The sequence below is a fragment of the Oryzias melastigma genome, linkage group LG7 (genome assembly GCF_002922805.2).
Source record: "Oryzias melastigma strain HK-1 linkage group LG7, ASM292280v2, whole genome shotgun sequence".
Taxonomy (NCBI): Eukaryota; Metazoa; Chordata; class Actinopteri; order Beloniformes; family Adrianichthyidae; genus Oryzias; species Oryzias melastigma.
Window position 1 is genome coordinate 22,079,375 of NC_050518.1, and position 24,063 is coordinate 22,103,437.

A 24,063-nucleotide genomic window follows, 5' to 3' on the forward strand; every position below is an offset into this window, starting at 1 on the left:
TCATCTAAATGTGGAGTTTGTGTGGTTTTGTTTGTTGCTTCATCCAGTTTGTGTCTGCTGGATCTTTTTTCTTTGTTTCTAAAGTATTTTCTACTTTTTTGAACTTTTCTCCCTTGATGAGATCGAAATATTATCCTTTGTGGTGGTTGGGCATTAATAATATTTCTAAACTTTCCCCAAATAATCCCAAAGTTCTTGCAGTGAACTTATCTGATCTCCACTCCGAAGTCACCACCAGGGGGCAGTAGCACTGAAATAGGATCAGGCTGAGTTTGTGTGAGAAAGAGTTTGGAAAGGAGCAAAAGAAGATGTGCCTGTGTGGTGTGCAGGGCGATGTGTGTACTTGTGTGCGTGCCAGGCCTGTTTGTGTGCTGACAAAGGCTCCATCCAGCCATGCTCCAGAGGGCTGCTGGTTCCCAGAGACCCTCAGAGGTTCAGTCAGCACAGCCGGCACAGAGCTACCATCTCCTCCTCCTCCTGGACGTGTGCTTGGATTACTCATGGGTGGGAGAAAACCTCGACGAGTTTTGAAGTAGCAAAGTTGGAGGTCTGGGATTAGAAGATAGAGGACCTTCTTCTTACCAGGATCACAAACAGCTTTGGATTTTTACCTGTTTGTTTTTTCACTGAAGCTTCTTAAATTAAGGAAACATTTAGAAACTTTTCCAAAGAAAGGCTGATCCTTTTGAACCTCCACACTGGAACTTTCTTAGGGATTTCTCTGAATCCGTTTGCAACTTCTCCAGTATCTGTCACTGCTATTTCTTATGGGATTGTGTCTGATGGCTCCACCAGTCAGCATGCTGCTGCGGCTCTTCCTGCCTCTGCTGGTCATTGATGCGATCTACGCCGGGCAGCAGTTTGATGTCAAACCTCGGCAAACATGGACTAGCAAGCAGGGAAGACGTTTAGATGAGATGCACTCCTCAGAGCAGAGCTTGTCTGAGATGTTGGATTTGGACCAGGACCATCAGCGCCGCCTGGCCCGCGGTGCAGATGAAGAAGAGCAACAATCCACCTTCAGCCACTCCTTTGAGAACGAATGGGTGACAACACCTCAGGTTACCGAGTTCAGCAACATGACTAAAGTAGAATCCGTGGGTAATTCCTCCGACCCCCACGATGCCCCCGGACTCTTCAACCCCTTCTACCCACTGGCAGAGAGCCTGTATGTCGCCTATGCGGTTCTGTTCCTGGCTGGTCTGGTTCTGGCGGTGGGTGTGGTGGCAAACATGGCAGTCATGTGCATTGTCTGGAACAACTACTACATGAGGTCTGCCTGGAACTACCTCTTGGCCAGCATGGCCTTCTGGGACTTCATGGTCCTAGTGCTCTGCCTCCCGGTCGTGGTCCTGAACCACCTTACCCACAGGAGGATCCTGGGTGACATCACCTGCCGAATGGTGCCTTATATGGAGGTGGGTCGGCTTTCTGTCAGAGGGGGAGCGGGACCAGTGATCTAAACAATTACAAATCCTAAACAGTAAAACAATAAAAGCAGATCCCACTGAAGCCTCATGGGGGGCAAGAAACAGTAAATCACAATAGAGATTTAACCCTTTAACACCTGAGGCGTCGCCAGTGACGCTTAAGCACAAATTCTTTAACATACTGTAACTTTTCAACCATTAACACAATGTAATTCCAGTAGATTCTGAATGACGATGAGTCGCTTTTCTCTGAATCTCCTACGGCCACAACCCATATTTAGTGTCTTTGGGGTGACTCGACTATGGATTTGAACCTTCCAGTCTCAAGGCAGACACTCTACCACAAGGCTGCTGAGCTGGTTTTAGTGAAGTGAGCTGCAGACCTGAGAGTGTGAGTTCCTTATTCATGCCCAGCGGATTTTACAGCTTTTGCTACTGACTCTCAGCTTGAGCTTTGGAGAAAATGGGGCTTGGCTACAGAGGTTAATAATTATCTGTTTCAAGACATTTCATGCTGAGTTTGACCGATCTGAAGTGGGCTTCTAATTTAAGATGTGTTCACCAGAACTAGGTTGGTGGATCTGTGAGCTGAAGGCCAGTTTATGTGACGACAGGCTCAAAGTGGGGGTTTTATTCTCGTGACAAATTTGCGAATTCGCTGCTTGCCACCTGTCCGAGCTTGATGCCGCGGCCGCATGTGGGAGGAGCTACAAGATAGTGTTTTTAGTAATGCTGTCATGCAATTAGTTTTTGTGTGATTGTTTGTGACCTGTAACGAATTAATCCAATTAATCAATTTCAATCGCAATGACTGCTTTTGAAAGCATCATTTTGAGGTATTTTATTAAAGTTTGTGATGGTGTGAAAGTATAACATTGTAAAAGATGAAGAGGAAATAGAGAAGAGAATCTAAGAAAGAAGAAATGAAACACTGCTGAGGAATTGAGCTTTTTAGATTTTTTTTTTTTTTTAAATAATAAACCTTTCTTTCATCATGTGGACAAAAACAAGCGCTAAGCGGTAAACTTTACCTTAAAAATTTAGTTTTTTTTACTTCTCACAACAATCACCTTTCTCAAAAAGCAGCTAGAGTGGAACGCAGTTCATGTAAAAGAAAAAAAAAATTAAATTAAAAATAGACCTATGAGTTCTAATGATTTATTTAATATTTATATTTTTCCTAAATGACAATGATATGAGATAAAATGCTCCTCCAGGTGTTCAGAACACAGAACTAACCACCTGACGCAAAAATGAGATTAACACAATTAAAAACGCACTAAAATGTCTGTAAATAATAAATCTTGATTAACGTGATACACTTACAGCCCTAGTTTATAACATAATCACTTTATGGAGCGGTATTTGTGTATATCTCACTTAAAATGTATGGAAGACACGGATGATGTTGAGAAATCAGGTTTATTTATTCTGAAGAGTTCTACTAAAACATCCGTTCCACGTCTAAATGTCTGTGTTCATCAGATCATTCTGAGATTTCGGGAGCTAGTTCACTGCTGTCTGTTTGACAGCCACTGCCGCTGTGTTTCTGTGTCTCTGTGACTGAGTTTGAAGTCTCACATTTACTCGAGAGGGGAAAGATAGAAACAAAAATAAAACTAGGGGACCTTTTTTATTATTGCCTTGATGAAAAATAAGAGAAATATCACAGAGTTCAGGCGTCCTGAGCCGGCAGCCTCCACACCTCACAGTGGTTCTCTATCTGCTGACGTATTGAGCGAGCGAGTGATGACTTCCAGGAGGCTGGAGAGCCACTGTGGGGCAAAAGGCCGGCGATTCGTCTAGAGTGTATCCTGCCTTTGCCCAACAGTAGCCGGGACAAGCTCTGGTAACCCGGTGACCCCAGCAAGTTAAGGAAATAGATGAAAGTTAAGGACAAAAAACTTGCATTTGATTAATATTCTACCCACTGATCAAGTCACTGAAAACGTCACATGGCCAAAGCTGAGTTCCTGATTGGTAGATGCAACCAATGATGCAACCAATGCAACTAAATTTTGGCAGGTTTGACCTCTGGCCACACCGTCCAATTCACACTGCTGCTAGACCACCTTGGTAGCCCAGTCGCTAACATCACGCCGCGGGACTTCAGATTGCCTCAATTCGAGTCTTTGCCATTGACTTAACACTGAAACTGGACGCCTCTATACACACATCGCGTTTAGTGTGAACGCAGCATTAGGAAGAAAACCCCTCAGCCTATCAGCATTTAGGGGCTTTCATTCACCAAGAAACTCTGAACTCGCTTAAGGTATGTCAGGGTATGAAGAAGGATGTGACCACCGTTTCCCTTCAAATGTGGTGCCATTTAAAACTGGCCTGAAGAGTTTTGTTTTATTTTTATTGTCGAAATGCAGCACATACAAAGAATCATACAAGACACTCCAAGTAATGAGCCAATTCTGAGAGCTACAAAATAATGAACTTGAGCTTGTCGGGGGGCAACAAAGGACTGGACAGAGAAACAAAAAATGACAATTAAATAAATAAATAAAATTAAGATTCAAACAACACACGGCTTTGAATGTCTTAACAGTTTCTTATTGGATCAAATTTTCTTAATATACAAAACAATCTCTTTGTGAAAAACACAAAACACTGTTTTTTGTTAGCATTTTTAGATTTATGAATGTAATATTTAGACATAATTATAAATTAATTAATGAAATGTTTTTTTTAATTAACCTTTCCTTGCACAAAATAACCAAAAATCAGAAAATAACTTATAATTTGAACATAGGTGCGTTGCTATAAAGCATTTTAAGTCTTTCCAAAATGTACACATGATCGTAAAATATCAGAAAACATGAGGCAAAGATTCTAGAACAATTAAAATCAATCTTTTTTAAACTTTGTAAATAAGTGCTATGTGTGGTAACATTTATGAATAATTTTGAAGGACATTTCATTGATCCGGTTATATAGCCCTAATGTTTATTTCATTAAGTGACTTTAACCTAAAATTCTGGATTTAGTTTGAGTCTTTATAAAAAAAAACATCCTTACGTTCACCATGTATCCAGCTGTGTTCAGGTAAAGGAAAGGTACAGGCCTGACAGCCCATTAGAGGGATTGATACACACACTCCTGAACAAGAAATAAATCTGAAACTTAAAAAAAATCAACTTATAAACTTCACACAATGCCTCTTGCTGGCCAAGATTTAAACCAGAACCTTCCTAATCTGAGTAAATAGGGTGAAGCGTCACCCGAACCAGCAGCCCCATCAAAGACCAAATACTTTCACCATCGTCCTTGGAGACCACCCTCTTTATTTGTAGATCTGGTCTTTTTATATAAGTGCAGGAAAGTCACAAAGTTAAATTGATTTTGTATAATTTAACCAACATCAATTCTGCTGTGTGTATAAGTATCTGGTTCAGGCTCTTTGTGGAACTCTCTGTTGAAAAGCAGCGTGGCCTGAAGACCACCAGCCTGTGTCTGCTGAGCTGCGGTGGAAATCCAGCTCGCTCCAGTCGCAGCCGTCAGCCACTGTTGAGTCCGGAGTGTTACATATCCCCCTGGCATCAGACCACAGGCTCTCCCGGGATTCAGGTCATTGAGTTTGCTGGCAAATCCATCCCAGTTCTGGTCTGAAAACCAGGAGTCGGTGCGTCGGCAGTGAGCCAAGTCCACGTCTCCATGAAGCTCTTCAGCAGAGAGGAACACGAAGTGCTCTCAAACCTCCTGGTAGATGACTGCGTGCACTCTGAACAGGAGGAAACTTAGTGGCCCCTCCCAAAAAAAAAACTGTATGTAGAAACTTCACTCTGTACTTTTAGCTGCTCAGCTTTAGTGATTTCTAAATTTCTCCTGCAGCTGTTAGTGCTACATCCTGAATAAAAGACGTTTGATCAAATCCAGGCAGCTTAAGTCCACGGCCTGCATACAGCTGTGTGTGGAAGTGTTTTGGCGTCAGTTTTAGTCCTCTTCTTGTAAATCTCATTCATAAAATGCAATAATTTTATTTCTAAATCACCAAAATGCTGCAGAGATCTCTTTTTCATGTAGATTTTTCATTTTAGAAGTGCTTGCATACGTCATTCAATGGATTTTTAAGGAACCAGGATAACTCTGCAGGAGTTTTAAAATTATTAAGTGGTTTATTTCACACCACAAGTCTTCAGTATTGAAGCAAAGATTTTAGCATTTATAAAAAGCCATTAAAATAAATATATATATAATACTGTTATGTCAACACATTTCACATTTTTCAAAAGCCTCAGAACTAATAGAAGCAGTTGGTCTGCTCCGCATGAAAGTCTGTGAAATGTTGTCCTTTAATTTTATTCAATTTTCCTTCATTAAATGAATTAAACATCAAAAGTTTGATAATTTTTTTGAATGGATACATGCGTTTAAGCGAAGTGTCTGTCTTTAATTGCTTTGAAATGCTATTTTACCTTCGTTCTCTTTAGTTAAGAGAGCCCAAGTGACAAATCCACTCTGCCAGTGGAAGCCAGAGCAGACCATACCTGGAGTGGGCAGAGCTTTGCATTGTCATGTTGTTTTTCCTAAAACTTGAATTAAATGTATATTGTGCAAGTGAACTGCATGGTGGTGTAAAGCTAAGCGCTCTTTCTTCACAGTAAAAGGTCTTTGAGTCCCTGCTGGGATCTTTCCATGTGAAGTTTGGGACGGCCGTGGTGCAGCAGTGTTAGGGTAGGCAGTCAACCTGTGATTAGAAAATTGCGGGTTCCATTCCTGCCTTGCCTGCCCATGTGTCGAAGTGTCCTTGGACACTCAACCCCACGCTGCCTCTGATGGAAGGTTGGCAGCAGAGCCTCTATCAGTGTGTGAATGTGTGTGTGGCTGTGAAGTGCTTTGGGATTTCGAGGAAGGTAAACAAGCGCTAGTATACGCCATTTACATCTACGTTTGTCCCGTGTATGCCTGGGTTCTGTCCAGGAACTCTGAAATGGACTCAGTTGGTTAAAAAGATGGCTGGATGTTAATGTTAGATTAGCTCCACTCTGCTCTCATTAGGGATTGACTACCTTTTCCTTTAAGGTGTTTCTCATCAAGAATAGAGGTCTTCGTTTGGTTCCTTTCTGGAACTTAATCCATGTCGGATCATGATTTTTTTGGACCCTCCAAACAAAGTTGAGCCGGTTGTTAATGATGTACCCTTTACGGTCTTGCAGTTTTGGTGGGGATGTTAACTGAGAGTCCATGTTAACGGTAAGGCGATAGAAAGGAAGATTAAGACTTTGTCACATTATCTAGTGCAGGATGGGCAAACTACGGCCCTGGGGCCACATGCGGCCCCTAATACCATTTAATTTTTTTCCGCCAAACAAGAATAGATTTTATTGATAATCCTTTTTAATGTTTTATTTTTGTTTTCATTATGGTATCTATCCATACACTATAAATACACTGAGCTTTGTTTATGTGATAAAGTTATCCTGCATTCATGTGGTGTTGGAAGATTTATGGACTTTCTCACGTTTACAGTCTTCCGAGTCGGAAGGTCATTTGTCCGATCTTCCCAACATCACATGAAAGCAACATTTCTCTAAGTTTGCATTTTTCTCTGAATGACATCAACAAAAAACACAGTTTTGAAGTAAAAACTCCAAAATGTTCCCTTTTAAAGTTTAACAATTAATTTTTAGTCAAAAGTAAAGAATGTTTTTGTTCAGATTTCATGTTATTTTTTTCTCTTATCATGTAGGATTACCAAAAAACTCCATGCATTGGCTTCTGGTTGTCAAATTTTAAACCCCTTGTGGCCCACGAGCCCAAAAGTTTGACCACCCCAATAGACATGAAATCTGTAGTATTTTACTGTTGTTTTAGTAAAACTTAAATGACATTCTAATTTAGTGGGATGCCTCTGTTGGAGGATTGGATCAGCAATTTAGAAAACAAAACACTTGGAGCAAACATGCTTGTGAACATGAAGACTTCAATTGTGTCTTTTCGATTAAATTCACAGAGAATTTGAACAAAACCTTGTTGTGATTTCTTTGTGAAGTGTAACAGATTCTGTCTCCACAGGTCGTGTCTCTCGGTATCACCTCCTTCACCCTCTGTGCTCTGGGGATTGCTCGTTTCCACGCCGCCACCTCCTCGTCTCAGTCAAAGGCCAGGCGGGTCGAACGCTGCCAGTCGGTGCTGCTGAAGCTGCTGCTGGTGTGGCTCACCGCTGTGACGCTGGGCAGCCCCGAAATCTTTCTGTGGCAACTCACCCAAGCACTTTCCCCGTCCAGCAGTCACATGGTCGACTCATGCACCATCACGCCGTTCTCTCCTCTGGCCCTCTACCTGCCCGACTCCCTCCACTCTCTGCTGCTCAGGTATCACCAGGTGGGATAATTGCATCCACACATCATGTGCCCATTTATATTTCTATTCATGAATCCACATTGCTTCAGGTTAAAATTCAATTCCAGACTAACTAAACCCTTTTCTGACTCCTTCATCTGATCTTCAGGGTCGCATGTGGTGGTGTTTTGGCTGCTACTTCTGCCTTCCGGTGGTCTTTACTATCCTCTGCCAAATGGCCACCCGCAACGTGAACAGCGACTCCAACTCCACCCAGAAGGCGCGTGGCCTGGAGGACCGTTCTGACGGGCAGAAGCGTCAGCAGCACCAGGCGGTGGAGCACCAGCTGAACTGCACGCTGCTGGCTTTAGCCGTGGTTTACGGCCTCTGCGCTCTGCCTGAACACGTCTGCAACATCACGCTGGCCTACACGCACATCACGGTTTCTGAGGACACAGCCTCTATGCTGGCACTGCTGCATCACTTCCTGCTTTTCTTCAAGTGCTCCATAACTCCTGTGTTGCTGCTGTGTTTGTGTAAGGTAGGTCAGGCCATGAAACTGCTGATAAAGTCTGATGAGAGCATTTGGGAAGTTTAGCAACACACAAGCTCTTTAGAAGTATTAACCAAGAGATTCTTGAGAGGAAAAATGTTGTGTTAAGTTTACTCTTAATGCTTTTGACGTGACTGAGCTGACTAAATTCTCGTCACTGTTAGTTAAGCAGCAGTTGGAGCAGGCTTTGGTTTACTTGAACCAAGAAATGATTCAGCTCTGACTTTAAAAGTTAGCACAGGGGTAGGCAACTCCAGGCCTCGAGGGCCGCATTGTCTCTAATGGAAGGTTGTCGCTGGAACCAGGTAAATGAGTCATGAGGAGGGCTTGAATATCTGGAAATCCTGCAGAAACAGCTAGGAGAATCCAAAAATAAGCCCCTCCCCCTGCCGGAGCCGGCTGCAAAAAAGGATTCTTTGCTCACAAAATCCTTAGTCAGAAATCCTCGCCTGGGACACCCCGTTTTAAGCTTTCCAACTTTTTTTCCCCATTTCTTCTCTCTTTTTTTGACCTTCATTTGCCGTTTTTTTTCTCTGTGACACTCTGTCACAGAGAAGAAAATGGCATGTCGCTGGTTTTGATCAGCTGATTCAGAGTAAAAACAGCATTTCAACGTCTTTTTCTCCGACGGTAAACGGGTGTAGTTATACAAATTTGAACACTTGACTTGAAAGAAATAAAACGATGAATGTTCTCTGTCCCATTTGAAGCTTATCTTGCACAGTAAACTGTTTGACAGTTACAGTTTATTCACTTTTAAAAGCGTAAAAGCTGATAGTTCTGAAAAGTTTTTAAAATCTCATTTTGATGGGTTTCCTAAAGTTGGAAAATTTCTGCTTCCGGGTAGAGATTGATTCTGGCTCCATCTTGCGTGTGACCAGAGGTCTTTCGACACAGTGGCCCTCGAGGCCTTGTGTTGCCTATCCTTGTATTAGCACTCGCACCACAACTTTAGGCCTTGAGGACCACAATCCTTCAGTTTTTTCCAAAAACTTATCTGCTGCTGATTACCTGGACTAGGTATGTTAAACCCGGTTTATTCTTTTAACTGCCATAACTCTTCAACCCTCAACAATTCTGAAGCGAGGAAAAGCAGCTTGGCGTTGATATGTGACATTTGACTCAATCAATGGATTCACATTGCGTCAATGTAAAGCTGATATGAAAAGCTGTTTTTCTCGGTGTCAGAAACAGCTGATTGAATTGTGTGAACAATCGAGGAGTTATGGGAAGTCAGAAAGCGTGTGTTATTTAGGGTGTATTCAGGCTGGAAAGGTCTGTAGGTCAGGACCAACCCGCTTAATTTTTTCCTGATTATTAAGGAAAAAAAAACTTTAGTTTACTTGAAGCAAACCAAATGTGTCCAGTCTGGATACACCCTTATGTGGTATTCACACCGGACACGGCAGGCGCTTCAAATTCGTGTCTGACTGCTCATCGCCTTGATGCACCTCCCGCGGAGCGACCGCCAAAGTTGTTCTGGAATTCACCCGTTGCCACATCATGGCAAACATGGATGATGTTGAGTGAGTAACTTGGGTTTATATGTTTTGGAAAGCTCTACAGAGGTGCAGGAAAACACATTGCTGTGTCTATTTTCACCAGATCTTTCAGAGTCTCTCTTGGTTCTGTGTACTTCACTTCTGGAGGGAGAGCTGCACCTGAGGACCGTTTTAAACGTACTTCTGTCTGTTTGTGGTCCAGTTTGAGCTTTAAACCGAGAGAGGGGAAATACAAATAAAACTGAGGGATCTTTTTATTATTGTCTTGATGAAAATAAGAAAAACATCATAAGCTCATGAAGCCGCACCCAACGCACAAATGGCACCGCGTCAGATGGCGTCTTTACATCGACCTAACATTGGAACTTGCTGCATCCGGTGTGAATGCACTATTAGATTTTACTGGTAACATTTTCTGTGTTAAAATGTAACAATAAGCTATATTGGCAGGTTGGTAGGAAAACAAGGCCTGGAGTTTGACATCTGTGTACTAGACAATCTCTCACAGTTTTTTTTAAGAAAAAATATAGTTTATGAGTGTGAACGGGTTCAAAAACTGACTTTCTCGGCACATGCTGACAGTGGATAACCAGAAAAATCTCTTTAAAGGCTTATGTCTAAAGTCCTGTTTTTGCCTGTAGAAGCCAAAGATCGATGACTGAAACCAGTCTGAGTGTCCATCTGTGTTTCAGGCTCTCGGTCAGGCTTTCATGGACTGCTGCTGCTGCTGTTGTCAGGAGTGTCAGCCAACTGCAGCCCAGGGCTCGCCGGGCTCCACCCAGGCCAAGATGAAAGCCGCTAACGAGACGTCTGTCTTCTTTGACAAAGCTAAAGACACATCAGTCATTCAGTCCATTTCCAGTTAGAGCCATAAATCCTCCATCAGTCTATTGTCACCTGACCAGTCTTATTTTAGTCTTTACTCACAAATTTGCTTCTCATCACATTTATATTAGCTGTAAACATTGATTTTTTTCTCTTTCTACAAATTCATTTTCTCTTTTTCTCTGATTGTGACTATAAACATTGTTTGTGCGTCATGGTTTTTGGCCCACGAGGATGCAGGATGGATTCTCACAGCTGTCAATTCATCCAGGACTAATGTTTAATTCGTTACCAGCTAAGAAAAGTTGCTGTTTCTCCCACCTAGCTGTGACAGACCTCCACTCTCAGCAGACCTGGATCCAGGATTCCCTGGAACGAGGCCCACCCGTGACTGCACTGACGTGTGATACTGTGAAGTTTATGTGCCTTTTTGTAAAGTCATTAAAGAAAGGGATGGTGCTGAACATGAAAATCAGGGCAAGTTCAACTTTTAGCCAAAATTAAAAAGATGTGAGATTAGAACTCATTTAGGCCAACACGAATCCATATTATAGTCTGTGCAAAAATCATGAAATAAAAAAAAGAAACTCCCTCTCAAAGCTTAGACTTCCTAAGAAGGAAAAAGTTTAATGTTTTTCATAAAACATCTGCACCTGTGAATATCTTAATATGCCTTCAATAAAAAATCTCATTGGTGATCATTGTCATCGACAAGAAATGCATCAGGAATACTGTAGGTCGATTCCAATTTAAAATAAAGGAAATATTTGAAATTAGTGGAATTTTTTTTCATTCTTCTGTTTTTGATTATTGTCTGACATCTGTGTTTTAAAGAGTTGGCCAGCTCCTGACACCTGGATCAAGTAATCCAGCTATTGTGCTGTATATGAGAACTGGACTGAGTGACCCCTCCCCTTCGCATTCTAAACAGGAAGTACCTGCTGACTCCAACAAGCTAAAATCCCATATTCTATAAATAATTAAACAGCTATTACTCAGTCATTCTGCTTGAGAGAATAGCAATTCGTGTTCTGATACTTTTTAAATACATTTTCTTGCTAATCCATGTTTTTTCAGGATATTTTTTTCTTTATCATCAGTTATTCAAGTAATAAACTGACCAATCACATGCCTCAGTAAAAGCATGCGGTGCCCGCTGACCCCACCTTGAACGTTTGATTGACAAGCCCTGCTATTGGTGGAAGGGGTGAAAATCTTGTTCCTGATTGGTGGGAGTGGTTGCCATAGAAACGTTAACTATCACTGTCACCTGGCTCCAGCATGGAAACATCTATATAGTGGAAAATAGTGACTGAGCTGGCTTCATTTTGTCAGTTCCAGAAACAAGGCTTTTTCTATGGGTGACGTCACACTAGCTCAGTCCAGTTCTATTATATAGTCAATGACTCGGACTGACTTGGACCAATCACTGCTTATTGGTGGTTTCTGGTTCCAACATGGCATTGTCCTTTTGTGAATAAATGGTGACTTAAGTAACTTCATATTATTGGAACCAGAAGTAAACCATTTCTATGGATGATACACTCATTTGGTCCAGTTCTCAAACACAGTCAATGGATTATGAGACAGCATTCTCTAATTCATTCATTCATTCATTTTCCAGACCGCTTCGTCCCTTCCGGGGTCGCGGGGGTGCCGGAGCCTAACCCGGCTGCTGATGGGCAAAGGCGGGGTACACCCTGGACAGGTCGCCAGTCTGTCGCAGGGCGCATTCCATAATTATCTTTAGCAAAAGCATTTCTGATAAAAGCTCAAGTTTTCTATTTAATGATGGCATGCACATCTTATGTCCTTTAGTTGGTCTGAAAACAAAATATGCGAACACTGGAACCTTTCGGCTTCTCGGTTTAAATTCACAGTGTCCTTCAGCATGGATCTGTCTCTCCAGCTATTAAACTAATTCAAAGCTTTGGAGATTTGCATAAAGGTTGTTTTATTTAATCATTAAATGAGAAAGGAAGTTAACCTAAAAAAAAAGTTTTTTATTTTATTTTAATATTCAGAGTCTGAAGATTAAATTACATTTGTGTTTTTAACGTGACAGAGTGTGAAAACTCAAGACTGACCAACAAAGGAGAAAAATGTTTCCCCAAAATGATTCAAGCCTTAACCGTCCTGAGAAAAAACTTTAGTCCGGTCTATTCAGTGTCTATTTCTAAGTTCCCTTAGCATCAATCGCAAATATTAAGAGAACTACAAGGACAATTTTCAGTTACATTTAACGTATTGAGTGTCTGTCAGTATGACGTTATGTTTTCAGCTCTTCAACCTTGTCTGTAATTGTAGATGAACAGTTTTTAACATATCTTGTAGATGCTTTGCTAAAATGTTCAGCTAAATCAGAAAAGAGGTTGTGTGAAAAATGTTCTGTTTGTTCATGTTTTGTAAGAAGTAATCCATGTACACAGTTAGACAGCAATGATTCTGTTGGTTTTGACAGCTACTCTTATTTGTGCAAACTCATTGTAAACATATATTTTTTTTGGCTATTGTTTCGATCTTCATCTCTAGATTTAAAGTTTGAGTTTTCCTGACGCAGGTTGGCACAGACTTTGATTTTTTTTTTTTTTTTCATTATTTACTTCTTAAAAACATGCAAAGAATTTGATGTATTTGCAGGAAACATGCAAGTATTGATCTCTATATTCAACTGACACTTTATACCACAGGAGGATGTATGTTATGTGAATTTATCTTAGATGTAAAAATAAATAATATAAAATGAGTGAAGTATCTGCGACCCCAGCAGTAGAAGAGTACCCACATTTGTCTCGCTCTGCTTTGTTGGTGTCCCTTGCAAAACAATAAAACTATTGTTGTTGGGTTTTATGCATTAAGAGTCCCTGAAATTTTTGCTACAAAGATTAACTAGTAAAGACTCAACACAATAAATCTAACTGACCAAAGTAGAACAGTAAAGTATTAATTTTGATCTTTTATTAGAGTGGCCATGGTTTTGATCCGTGTGAAGGACAATCTTGACTGGATATATCAGAGCTGGAATATAGAAGGCTCCTGATGGACGTCTGCATCTCACTTACTTCTCTTTTACTTACTCTTTCGTGTTCTTTAAAGCCTCATTTCCACTGAGCAGGCCGGTATGGTTCGTATTTTTAGCGTTTCCATTGTTAAATGGACCCATTAAACAGTTCTGACCCGTACCTCTTGAGGGTTCCCATCCACTGACATAGAAAAATAGAACGGGATGGTTGGGGCGGAGCCGTTGTATTGGTTGCTACCCGTTGATTGGCAGAAAGTGATGACAACATTAAAACATAAAAAAATATTAAAACATTAAAAAGCCCCAGTATAGCACTTAGCTAGCGTTTCCGTTTTCCTCTTTACCGTGGTATTCTTCTTAGCCACCCGCAATCTTCTTTCAAACAACATTAAATTCCTGTTCTATACGATGTACAAAAAGTAAAACAAGAAAAAGACGAGCTGCTGGATGACCTGCATTATTGTTGCTTTTCTAGTTGTCCCACTACAATGACTAGCGGTCTACACCATGCATGCACCGTGAGAACAAAATGCTCAAAGGGAGCGAGGATTTACGTAGTGGAAACGCTTGTCAGAATTAACTGGACCGTCCCATACGCATCCTGACCAGACCGGACTGGATCGCTCAATGAAAACGAGGTTTTTGTGTTAGCTACAACCTGTCACCAATAGCATGTCCATGGAAAAATGTCCATGAACATTTTCGCTAAATCGGCTAACCAAGCAGTCTACGACTTTAGTATTTCTTGTGGACCACCTGAATGCACCAAATAGATTTGCCAAATTTTTTACTCGCAGACAGCCATGTCCACCCGTGAGGGCAGTTGTGACTAAGGTATCGAGTCTTGCTTTATGTTTTTAGCCTTACACAACATAAATCCTGGTACAAGGAGCCTTTTCTTTCCTGCAGTTGTGATTAGCCATTCATTAGATGTCATTGTTTAGTTTTTAGGTTACATTTCAATACATTGAAGGTCATTTATATCTTTTCAGTTTCTGTCGCTCTATGGCTTTGGTGTCTTCTGTTCTTATGAACCATAGTTTTAGAGGTATTATTGATAAGTCTTCCTGAGACTCCCAAAGACAATCTCCCTACGGTCAAAATTCTTTCTCTTTTGACCCAGTCAATAGCTTCATTCTTTGTAAGGTAAAGCTTTCCCCATCCAGCTGAAACCAAATACCTCCAACTGTCCTGAATAGTGTTGGGGGGGGTGGAGAATTTAGTTGTGCATTTTGACTGAGTGAGTAAAGAAAAGCATTCAATCCTGCGACAGGTCAGTAGCATCTCTGAACTCCAGAATGCACAGATTTTGTGGTTGAAATCTAGTTCTCGACCAGCAAACTCTTCATGAGTCGGGCCTGAAAGCAAAGAGGGTTTGCCCTCAGCTGAGCTGCTGCGCTGCATATCAATGACCTCCCTTCTGTCCAGTCGCCATGGGAGACTAGTCTGACTCCACACACATTTACCGTTTTGTGTAAATTTAGAAACACGTACTGGTTTCTAATCAGTGCAAGCCTCTTTTTTCTTTGGTTTTCCTGGTTACCCCAGTAACCAGTGAGAGATTTAGATAGAAAAGGGGCATTAAGAAGTACCTCTGTTGCACCCCCGACCGAGCAACACACGCAGTCAGAAGAACGAGGGAACATTCAGAAACTTTTTCAGTCCTACCACAGACCATCACTTACTTTCATCTTTGAAATTATCTGCATTTTCTAATTAAATTAACTGAACTTAGAGATGGTTGTTTGAATATCAGTTGAGTTTTCTAAATAAAGGTAAAATAAAAAGGAAATTGTTTTAATGATAAAAATGTGGTTGTGACATAAAATATTGTTTCCAGGTCCAGGACAGGTAAACCAACAAGACGTCTGACTGTAAAACCAAACTAAAGATTATACAGATCCAATGACCAACTGCAAATCAGTTCTTCTCATTTCTTTTAAAGGTTCAAGAGTCTTTAAGCTTGGTGTTTGCATTGTAACCGTTAATAGTCAAACACCAACCCTGGGTGTATGTTTATATCGAGTGTGAGAGAGGGGTTCAACCACCACCTGGAAGAAAACTTGAACCAGCTGGAATCAGGGCCTGTAGCTTCACTACAAGCTCACACGGCAAGCGTTCTGGCCCCGTTGCGACCACCAGAGTCTTTACATAACTTTAAAAGTGCGAGAAGAAACTCCACTGCATCCTATCACGCCCAACCTCTGCGAACTGGCCTTTCCGGCGCTCTGAATCCAAATCAAATTTTTGCCGGACGCCGGAGCTGAGTCGCAGTACTTTTTGTAAAGTTGGGGCTTTTAACGACCTAAATCGCGTGAACCTATATGAGTTTGGAGTTTCACAAGGTTGGGAGAAGAGCCTGTGGCTGCAGCAGCTGTCCCGTAGCCAAAGGGAGTCATCTGCCGAAGCTAGACCACTCCCACGTCACACCTGAGCTGTAACAAGGGGTGTGTATTGGCAAGAGTCTATCTATCTATATATCCCAATACTGCACAACAATTTTCCACTTTTTTTTAGAAGAATGACTTGAATTGAAGCTACCTGAATTTTAATGTCTTTAATTGTATTAAAATGGTCAAATTAATTTTATGTAATGATTACAGCATTAAGCACAGTGACTGTATCTCATAAACAAGTTGCTTTTATCCAGAAATTCATGCTGCTTTTCTTTAGGAAATTTATGAAATATTTGTTTTTAAGGGAACAATCAATATTGTCGGATTTCAACAAAAAAATATTTTTCAGTTTAAGAAAAAATAGAATAAATGTCCCTTAACTAATAAGTTTCTAAAAGTGAGATTGCAAGATTGCTAAATCTAGTGTTTAAATGGTTCATTAACCTGAACATGTGCTTCAAAAATGAAAGTGGGAAAAAAAACCTCATTCTTAAATAGAAATATTCAGTGTGATGACAGGATGAATGTGGCTAAGATGTTTTATCTATATGACAGTCAACGCTGCAGCTCATGAGCCAGCGAACTGACCTAAAAACTTGCATAGCAACTCATGAACGTAAAGGTTTTGAGTGCATAAGCTCAAAACATGGGTTTATGGGCGTTTACACAGACTTTTGATTGAAAGTGGACGCCTCAACTCAAGTTCTCACCACCGGTCTGCATGTAGCTAAAGCTTCATCAAAGATCTGGACCATGTCAGCCTCCCGAACTGAACGGCTCATCAACAGTGCATCCTTGGAGCTGCGTCTTCATTGAGTCAGATGTTTTCTGTCTTTGCACTTCTAACCAAAACATCCCTCATGAATAATAAAAAAAGCAACAGCAACTGCGAGGCTCCATCTACTCTCTTCCCAAACAGGTACAACCTCTGAAGATGGGGAACATTAGAGAGGCTGTTGTAGTTTACAGAAGATGTGATTTTTGTAAAGCGGCTCCTCAGGTGAGCCGTTAACGAAGGAGAGGAGGAGTGTTGAAAGAGAAGAATGGAGGGCCAAGACAGATTCATGAGGAGCGGGGGAACAGGGTGTTTTTTTAGGAGGCTGTTGTTCTCATTAGCAGTGATGAAGGCTCCCCCCTCAGATGCAAACCAGCGAACAGACCGCCTCTGTTTCCTAATGAACCCACACATTCAGGCGACCAGACCTCTGTTGCTCATGCAGCTCCAGCTCTGGGCAGACTGGATGGGAACCAAATTCAGTGGTTGTGTAACAAAGAAGGTCACAGGTTCAAGCCCCACTTGTATCCTGGAGGTATGTGCAGGTTTAAGATCACATTTACCAGACTTAATGCCACCTAGTGATGGGATCACTAACATGTGAGTGGGGCAGAAAAAGCATCGAGTCACTGAAATGATGTTCTTGACAGAATTTCCTTAGAAGGGGTTGCTGTGGTGCAGCGGTCGGGCAGACAACCCTTGATTGGAAGATTATCCTTGGGAAAGACACTGAACCTCACATTGCCTTTGGTGGTTGGCAGCAGAACCACCATATGTGTAATTGTCACTGCAAAGGGCCTTCAAGGAAAGCATAAAGCGCTGTACAAGATTTGTTTTTCTCATCTTCTTTAGAGGACATGATAAATAGTGTTCTGCCTGCTGTGCCTGATAGCATCATGTGAACACAAAACTTCCATTTTGGTCTCATCACTTCGAATGACTTTGGTCCAGACATTTGGAGTTTTGTCTCTGTGCTGTTTGTCATATTGTAAGCAAGTTATTTTGCAGCATTTGGGGAAAAACAATGACTTTTTTTCTGGTGACTCAACCTTGCAGCTCATTTTTCTTCAGTTTCCTTCTTTTTGAAAATCTTGAAACATCCACACCACAGTTTTTACAGTTTTTCGCCTATGCCCATGGCTGGCCCTGTGTGTGTGTTGTGACTGTGTGAAGGGAACATGTGTGAACACAATCTAATCTGACCTGAATATCTCTCTCACACTCACATGTATTCATCTGGATTTAGGAACAAGACGCACAGAACTGAAACATATACATATAAATACATGCATGTATTCATGCATATTTATGGTAAATGGCGTATGCTTGTGTAGCACGTTTCTACCTTCCTTTAAGGCTACACAGTCCAAGACCCATTCAAACATTTTTACACACTGATGGTGGCTTCGCACCAACCTTCCAGCAGAGGAAATGTAGGATTCAGCGTCTTGCACATGGGCGTGTAAGGTGGGAATCAGACCTGCAATATACATTCAAGCACGCACACAAACACACAGAGAGAGAGAGACATGCACGGACTGGGAACTGGGAACACAAGGATGATTTTGTTCTGTGGGAAAAGTGATGAGGGAATGACTGAAGTGGAGGGTGAGGAGGAGGGGGGGTTGTTGTCATGACAACATGCATGGGGTGCCAGAGGAAGGGGGGGCTTACATTCAGAACAAATGCACCAATGAACAACACACACGAAAAGTTGTGGGACTGTTTTACACAGCAGACAGGAAACACTAAAGCTCCAGGTTTTGTTCATTTGTGTAGTTTTGCTCTTTCATTCACACACACACACTAAAGAGAAGTTTTGCTCCTGCGAGCTCAGAGAGGAGTAGGTGGATGGATGGAGCTTTTATCAGTGCGATCACGTCACAGCCGAGCGACCGAATGACCAGCAGCCTTTCAGCTTTGTCTGCCTTTCTGTTTTTGTCCGTCTGCTTTTAGAGTGGATGAGAAAGACGAGCCCCAGACTCGTTTCTCTTCTCTAAACGGCTACTTATCCTCCAAAAAAAACATCTTAACACAACATGAGCTGCTGGTGTGAAACCGCACAACTACTCTCTGGTTTGACAATTCAACGGATTTCACACAAAAAGGCTGAAGAGCTCCAGATTCAGAGTTCTGTTCAAAGCTTGTAGTGATGTAACAGAGATTCAGGCGCTCTGAGGGAATTTTTGAGGTTGTTGTCATTACATATATTTTTCAGTATTCCTCTACAGGATAATCGTAAATTATTTTTACTTGTAGATCACAGTTCTTGGTTAGACAATATTACATGTTCTAAACTCCTTGTATCTTTTATGTTCAGCATTTCCGCCTCCTTCGGTTCATCCACCTTCATTCACATCCTCTGAAACATTTTCTTTTCTACTGACAACAACCTACAGAGACTTTTATTTTGTAAGTATACTGTATGTGAAAGTGAAACTTTTTTTTTTTTGGCACCACATGACAGTCCTTCAGGGAAACCTCTGCGCTGGTTTGTGATTGGTCGGATTCAGGGTCCGTTTTCCATTTCCACTGCAGAACTGTTAAGCGAGACCTAAATATCAAAAGTTTGGACCAATTTGTGATAGAAATCTGCCATTTGTATTAATCAAACTGACCTAAGCTTTACCTGATGACAAATGTGTTTCTGAATTAGATTGTCATGGACGAGTCACATTAATCACAGATAAATTAGTGCCTTATTTTTAGAAATTGCCTTTCTCTAATTTTTATTTCATAATGTTACTATTTTTGTCTGCGAGTTGCTTCAAAATAAAATCAATTTTTAGGCTTTTTTCAAAAGTTATTATTAAAAATTTCATTTTTTACTGAAAGCACTTCAATTTACAGGTGTGTTTTATTTTAGATAAATGTTTTGAGAATAAGTTTGTGGTCGATATTTGGATTTCTCAGAAAAGTTTTTTTTTTTTTTGAATGTGTTTAATTAGAGAACTCAGTGTCAGATTTTTTCCCCTTATTTGTTAGAGATTGAAAAAAAGCCCCCTTGGTGGGGAACTTTTTTAAAAATTATTTTATTTAATACATCAAAGTAATACAAAATGAAATTATAACAATAAATAAATTCAATTCAATTCAATTCAATTTTATTTATATAGCCCAAAATCACAAAAGAATTTGCCTCATTGGGCTTCAAATAAATAAAATGGAGCAGAAAACAGAAAACTTATTTGTCTTTATGAGCCACAATGGCACAAATTTAAATAAAAATACCTCAAAATGAGGCTTTCACAGAAATTATTAGGTTAAAATTAAAAACCGATTACACAAGACAGAAAGTAAAGTTGAATGAACTCCCAAAGAATCTAGGAGTAGTACTCATTTGCTTAGTTTGACCATTAAAACACCTTTTTTATAGGTAGCCTTCAGATCTTTCCACTTTTAAAAATAATACAATAAAATAAAATACAGGTGGAGGAATGGATAAAAAAGTAACAAGGGTAGAAGTATTAGTTCTTTATCACAAAGCTGATCAAGTAAAAAGTACACTGCAGTATTAATACTCAAACCCTTTTTTTCAGATACTTTAGTAAACGTTACTTAGTGACTTTAGCTAAATACTTGTAACTTGTGTAAATAAGAATAATAAAATGCTCTGCTGAATGTTTTTGTTTTTTAAAAAGGACTTTAAGGTGAGTATTTCCTACATCATCAGTTCAGATTCATTTCTGATTTCATTTGCTGCGTTTGCTGCTGCTGCCCTCTACTGGCTAACATGTCAAACTGCAAGACACAGGTTAATTGACTCTACCATGAAGTCCTGCACTCACTCCATGTCTGTCAGTAAAACCCGGAGTTCAGGAAAACTGGGACAGCTTTTCCATTTTCCAAAGATTTTCACATCACAAGAGACAAAGTTTTGTATACAACTAAAAATCAAAAGATGTTTAAAGTCAGACATTTTTCGGAAGTAAAGAGGCTCATTTCAAACGCCCTCCATCACCACATGTATGAAGCTACAGATTATTATAGACAAAATGATCATTAAAAATATTCTCTGAACATAAAGGGATGTTATACAAGTTTCATTTTTCAAAGTAAAAACATGTTAAACCAAAAGTTACACTATATTTAGCCAAAATAAACCCCTAAACAAGGGAGCGCACTGTTTTCATTCCTGTCAGATATGATGCTGAGGAACTATGAACATTTCTGACATGAATGGGCTATATGCACGATCCGGTCAGAGCACTGGGCTCTTGTTTATGTATTTGTATGTATGTATATGCTTATGCATTGCTGTATGTAATGTTATGTATTTGATTCCATGTGAAAAGCAGTTTTCTCGTAAAAAAAAAGAGGATCAAATCAAAACCAAAAACATTAGCATGTCGCTAAAATAAAAGCTAAATTCAAAATTAGCATAAGAAAACTTGAGTGGATGCCAAATTAGCCAGAAAAGCTAGCATATTGATTACATACTAGCTAAACTCCAAAATAGCCTAAAATTCCTGCGTAAATTAAATTAGTCAAAAAACGTTAGCCTGTTCCTAAAATAGAAGCTAAACTCTTAATTAGCCTAAAGACCCCAATTAGATAACAAACTAGCCGAAAGGTAGCCATCTGTTGGGATATTGGAAAAATACTAGGTAAACACCAATATTTTTTTGAAATTACTATAAAAGATGAAAACATAGCCCATGAATATATTTAAAGCCTTGTGGCTAATATACTCAATACTTGCTCATTCATTCCTTATATGGCATATTTTGCTCAATATTTCCAAAACTATAAAATTTGTGAATACCAAAATATGGGCAGTAATGTCCTTAGCAAGCTGAATGTTTTGATACCAAGATTACTGAAAACCCTCAAGGTGTCATTGACTTTTTATGTGCTAAAAAACAAACAGAAAGGAGCAGAAGAATCACTATTTGTGACGCTGGTACCACAGGAGGCTATTCGTGATGCTGGTACCACAGAAGGACCTCCGTGACGCTGGTACCACAAGAGGCTTTAGTGACGCTGGTATCATAGGAGGCTATTCGTGACGCTGGTACCATTGGAGGCTATTCGTGACGCTGGTATCATAGGAGGCTATACGTGACTCTGGTACCATTGGAGGCTATTCGTGGCCCTGGTACCACAGAAGGACCTTCGTGACACTGGTACCACAGGAGGCTATTCGTGACGCTGGTATCATAGGAGGCTATTCGTGACGCTGGTACCATTGGAGGCTATTCGTGACACTGGTACCACAGGGGGCTTTTGGTGACGCTGGTACCACAGGAGGCTATTCGTGACGCTGGTACCATGGAGGCTATTCGTGACGCTGGTACCACAGAGGGACCTTCATGACCCTGAAAACCACAGAAGGACCTTCGTGACGCTGGTACCACAGGAGGCTTTGGTGACGCTTGTACCACAGGAGGCTTTTGGTGACCCTGGTACCACAGAGGGACCTTCATGACCCTGAAAACCACAGAAGGACCTTCGTGAAGCTGGTACCACAGGAGGCTTTTCGTGACGCTGGTACCAAAGAGGGACCTTCATGACCCTGAAAATCACAGGACCTTCGTGACGCTGGTACCACAGGAGGCTTTTGGTGAAATGAAACAATATGCCGATTCTTCCTGGATGTAGGACTGCATGGCAGCCGACTCAGGACGCTGGTACCACAGGACGCTTTTCGTGACGCTGGAGGGTATTCATGACGTTGATTCAGACGTTGAAGCTGGCGACGGTGCTCAAGCAGTAAGACAGCATACCCCGCTGGGTTTGTCAGGGTGGGAACTCCTGCTGCTGGATCCATGTTTGGTGAAGTTTTCTGTCACAAACAGGCAGACAGCTGGTTCCACGTGCAGCAGGTTTATTAACAGAGCTAAAAGTCCACAGACTAAGCAGGGTCAGACAGCCAGAGGTCATACACGGGCATGGGATCATCCGAGACGAGAGAGAAGAGGAGTCAGAGTCCAGGCGAGGGTCAGGGGCAGGCGGCTGGCAATCAGAGCAGCAGGGTCGGAGGCAGAAGGTCAGGTCCAGGAATAAACGCTCGGAGATGCAGGCAGGGTGGCACAAACAAAACTTCGAAGAGAGTGACAGTGTGGAGCCAGACTATATGCTGAGGAGGTGATGAGATGATAGGAAACAGCTGACGATGATGAGTCCAGGTGAGGGCAGGTGGTGAGCTCAAAACTCTGGTGAGCGCTCCCTCTGGTGGCTGGAGATAGTAGCAGCAGGTTGCTCCATGACAATTTAAAACGAAAGTCTATCGCAATAGACTAATTTCACTATCGAGAAAAGGTACTATTGCAATAACGATAAAGTGTGTACCACACTGAACATGGACAACAGAAAGCGAAGGAGAGAATTGTCCCAGGACATCCGAAAAAAAATTATAGACAAACATCTTAAAGGTAAAGGCTATAAGATCATCTCTAAACAGCTTGAAGTTCCTGTGACAACATTGGCTCATATTATTCAGAAGTTCAAGACCCACAGGACAGTAGCCAACTTCCCTGGACTTGGCCGCAAGATGAAAATTTATGACAAATTGAAGAGACGGATCGTTCGAATTGTATCCAAAGAGCCCAGAACAACCTCCAAAGAAATTAAAGGCGAACTCCAAGGCCAAGGTACATCAGTGTCAGATCGCACCATTTGTCGTTGTTTGAGCTAAAGTGGACTTTATGGGAGACTACCAAAGAGGACATCACTGCTGAAAAGAAATCATAAAAAAGCGAGACTGGAATTTGCAAAAATGCATGTTGACAAGCAACAAAGCTTCTGGCAGAATGTCCTTTGGACAGATGAGACCAAACTGGAGCTTTTTGGTAAGGCACATCAACTCTATGTTCATAGACTCAAAAACCAAGCATACGAAGAAAAGAACACTGTCCCTACGGTGAAACATGGAGGAGGCTCAGTAATGTTTTGGGGCTGCTTTGCTGCATCTGGCACAGGGTGTCTTGAATGTGTGCAAGGTAGAATGAAATCTGAAGACCATCAAGGCATTCTGGAGAGAAATGTGCTGTCTAGTGTCAGAAAGCTTGGTCTCAGTCGCAGGTCATTGGTCTTCCAACAGGACAACGATCCAAAACACAGCCAAAAACACCCAAGAATGGCTGAGAGAAAAGTGTTGGACTGTTCTAAAGTGGCCTTTCATGAGCCCAGATCTGAATCCCATTGAACATCTGTGGAAGGAGCTGAAACATGCCATTTGGAGAAGACACCCATCAAACCTGAGACAACTGGAGCAGTTTGCTCATGAGGAGTGGACAAAGGTGGACAGGATTTTATGTCTGCCATGGA

General features: G+C 41.2%; 2 protein-coding genes across 2 annotated transcripts in view; one reads left to right on the forward strand and one right to left on the reverse strand.

Moving 5' to 3' along the window:
• The window catches only part of itpr3 (inositol 1,4,5-trisphosphate receptor, type 3), a 110,762-nt gene that overhangs the window by 83,671 nt on the left and 3,028 nt on the right, over positions 1–24,063 (reverse strand). The gene's annotated exons all lie outside the window — the stretch shown is intronic.
• Positions 392–13,455, forward strand: gpr37l1b (G protein-coupled receptor 37 like 1b). The gene is made up of 4 exons (XM_024292270.2): positions 392–1,418; positions 7,455–7,763; positions 7,891–8,262; positions 10,469–13,455. The coding sequence occupies exons 1-4, from the start codon at positions 768–770 to the stop codon at positions 10,640–10,642; spliced, it is 1,506 nt and encodes a 501-aa protein (XP_024148038.1). The 5' UTR covers positions 392–767; the 3' UTR covers positions 10,643–13,455.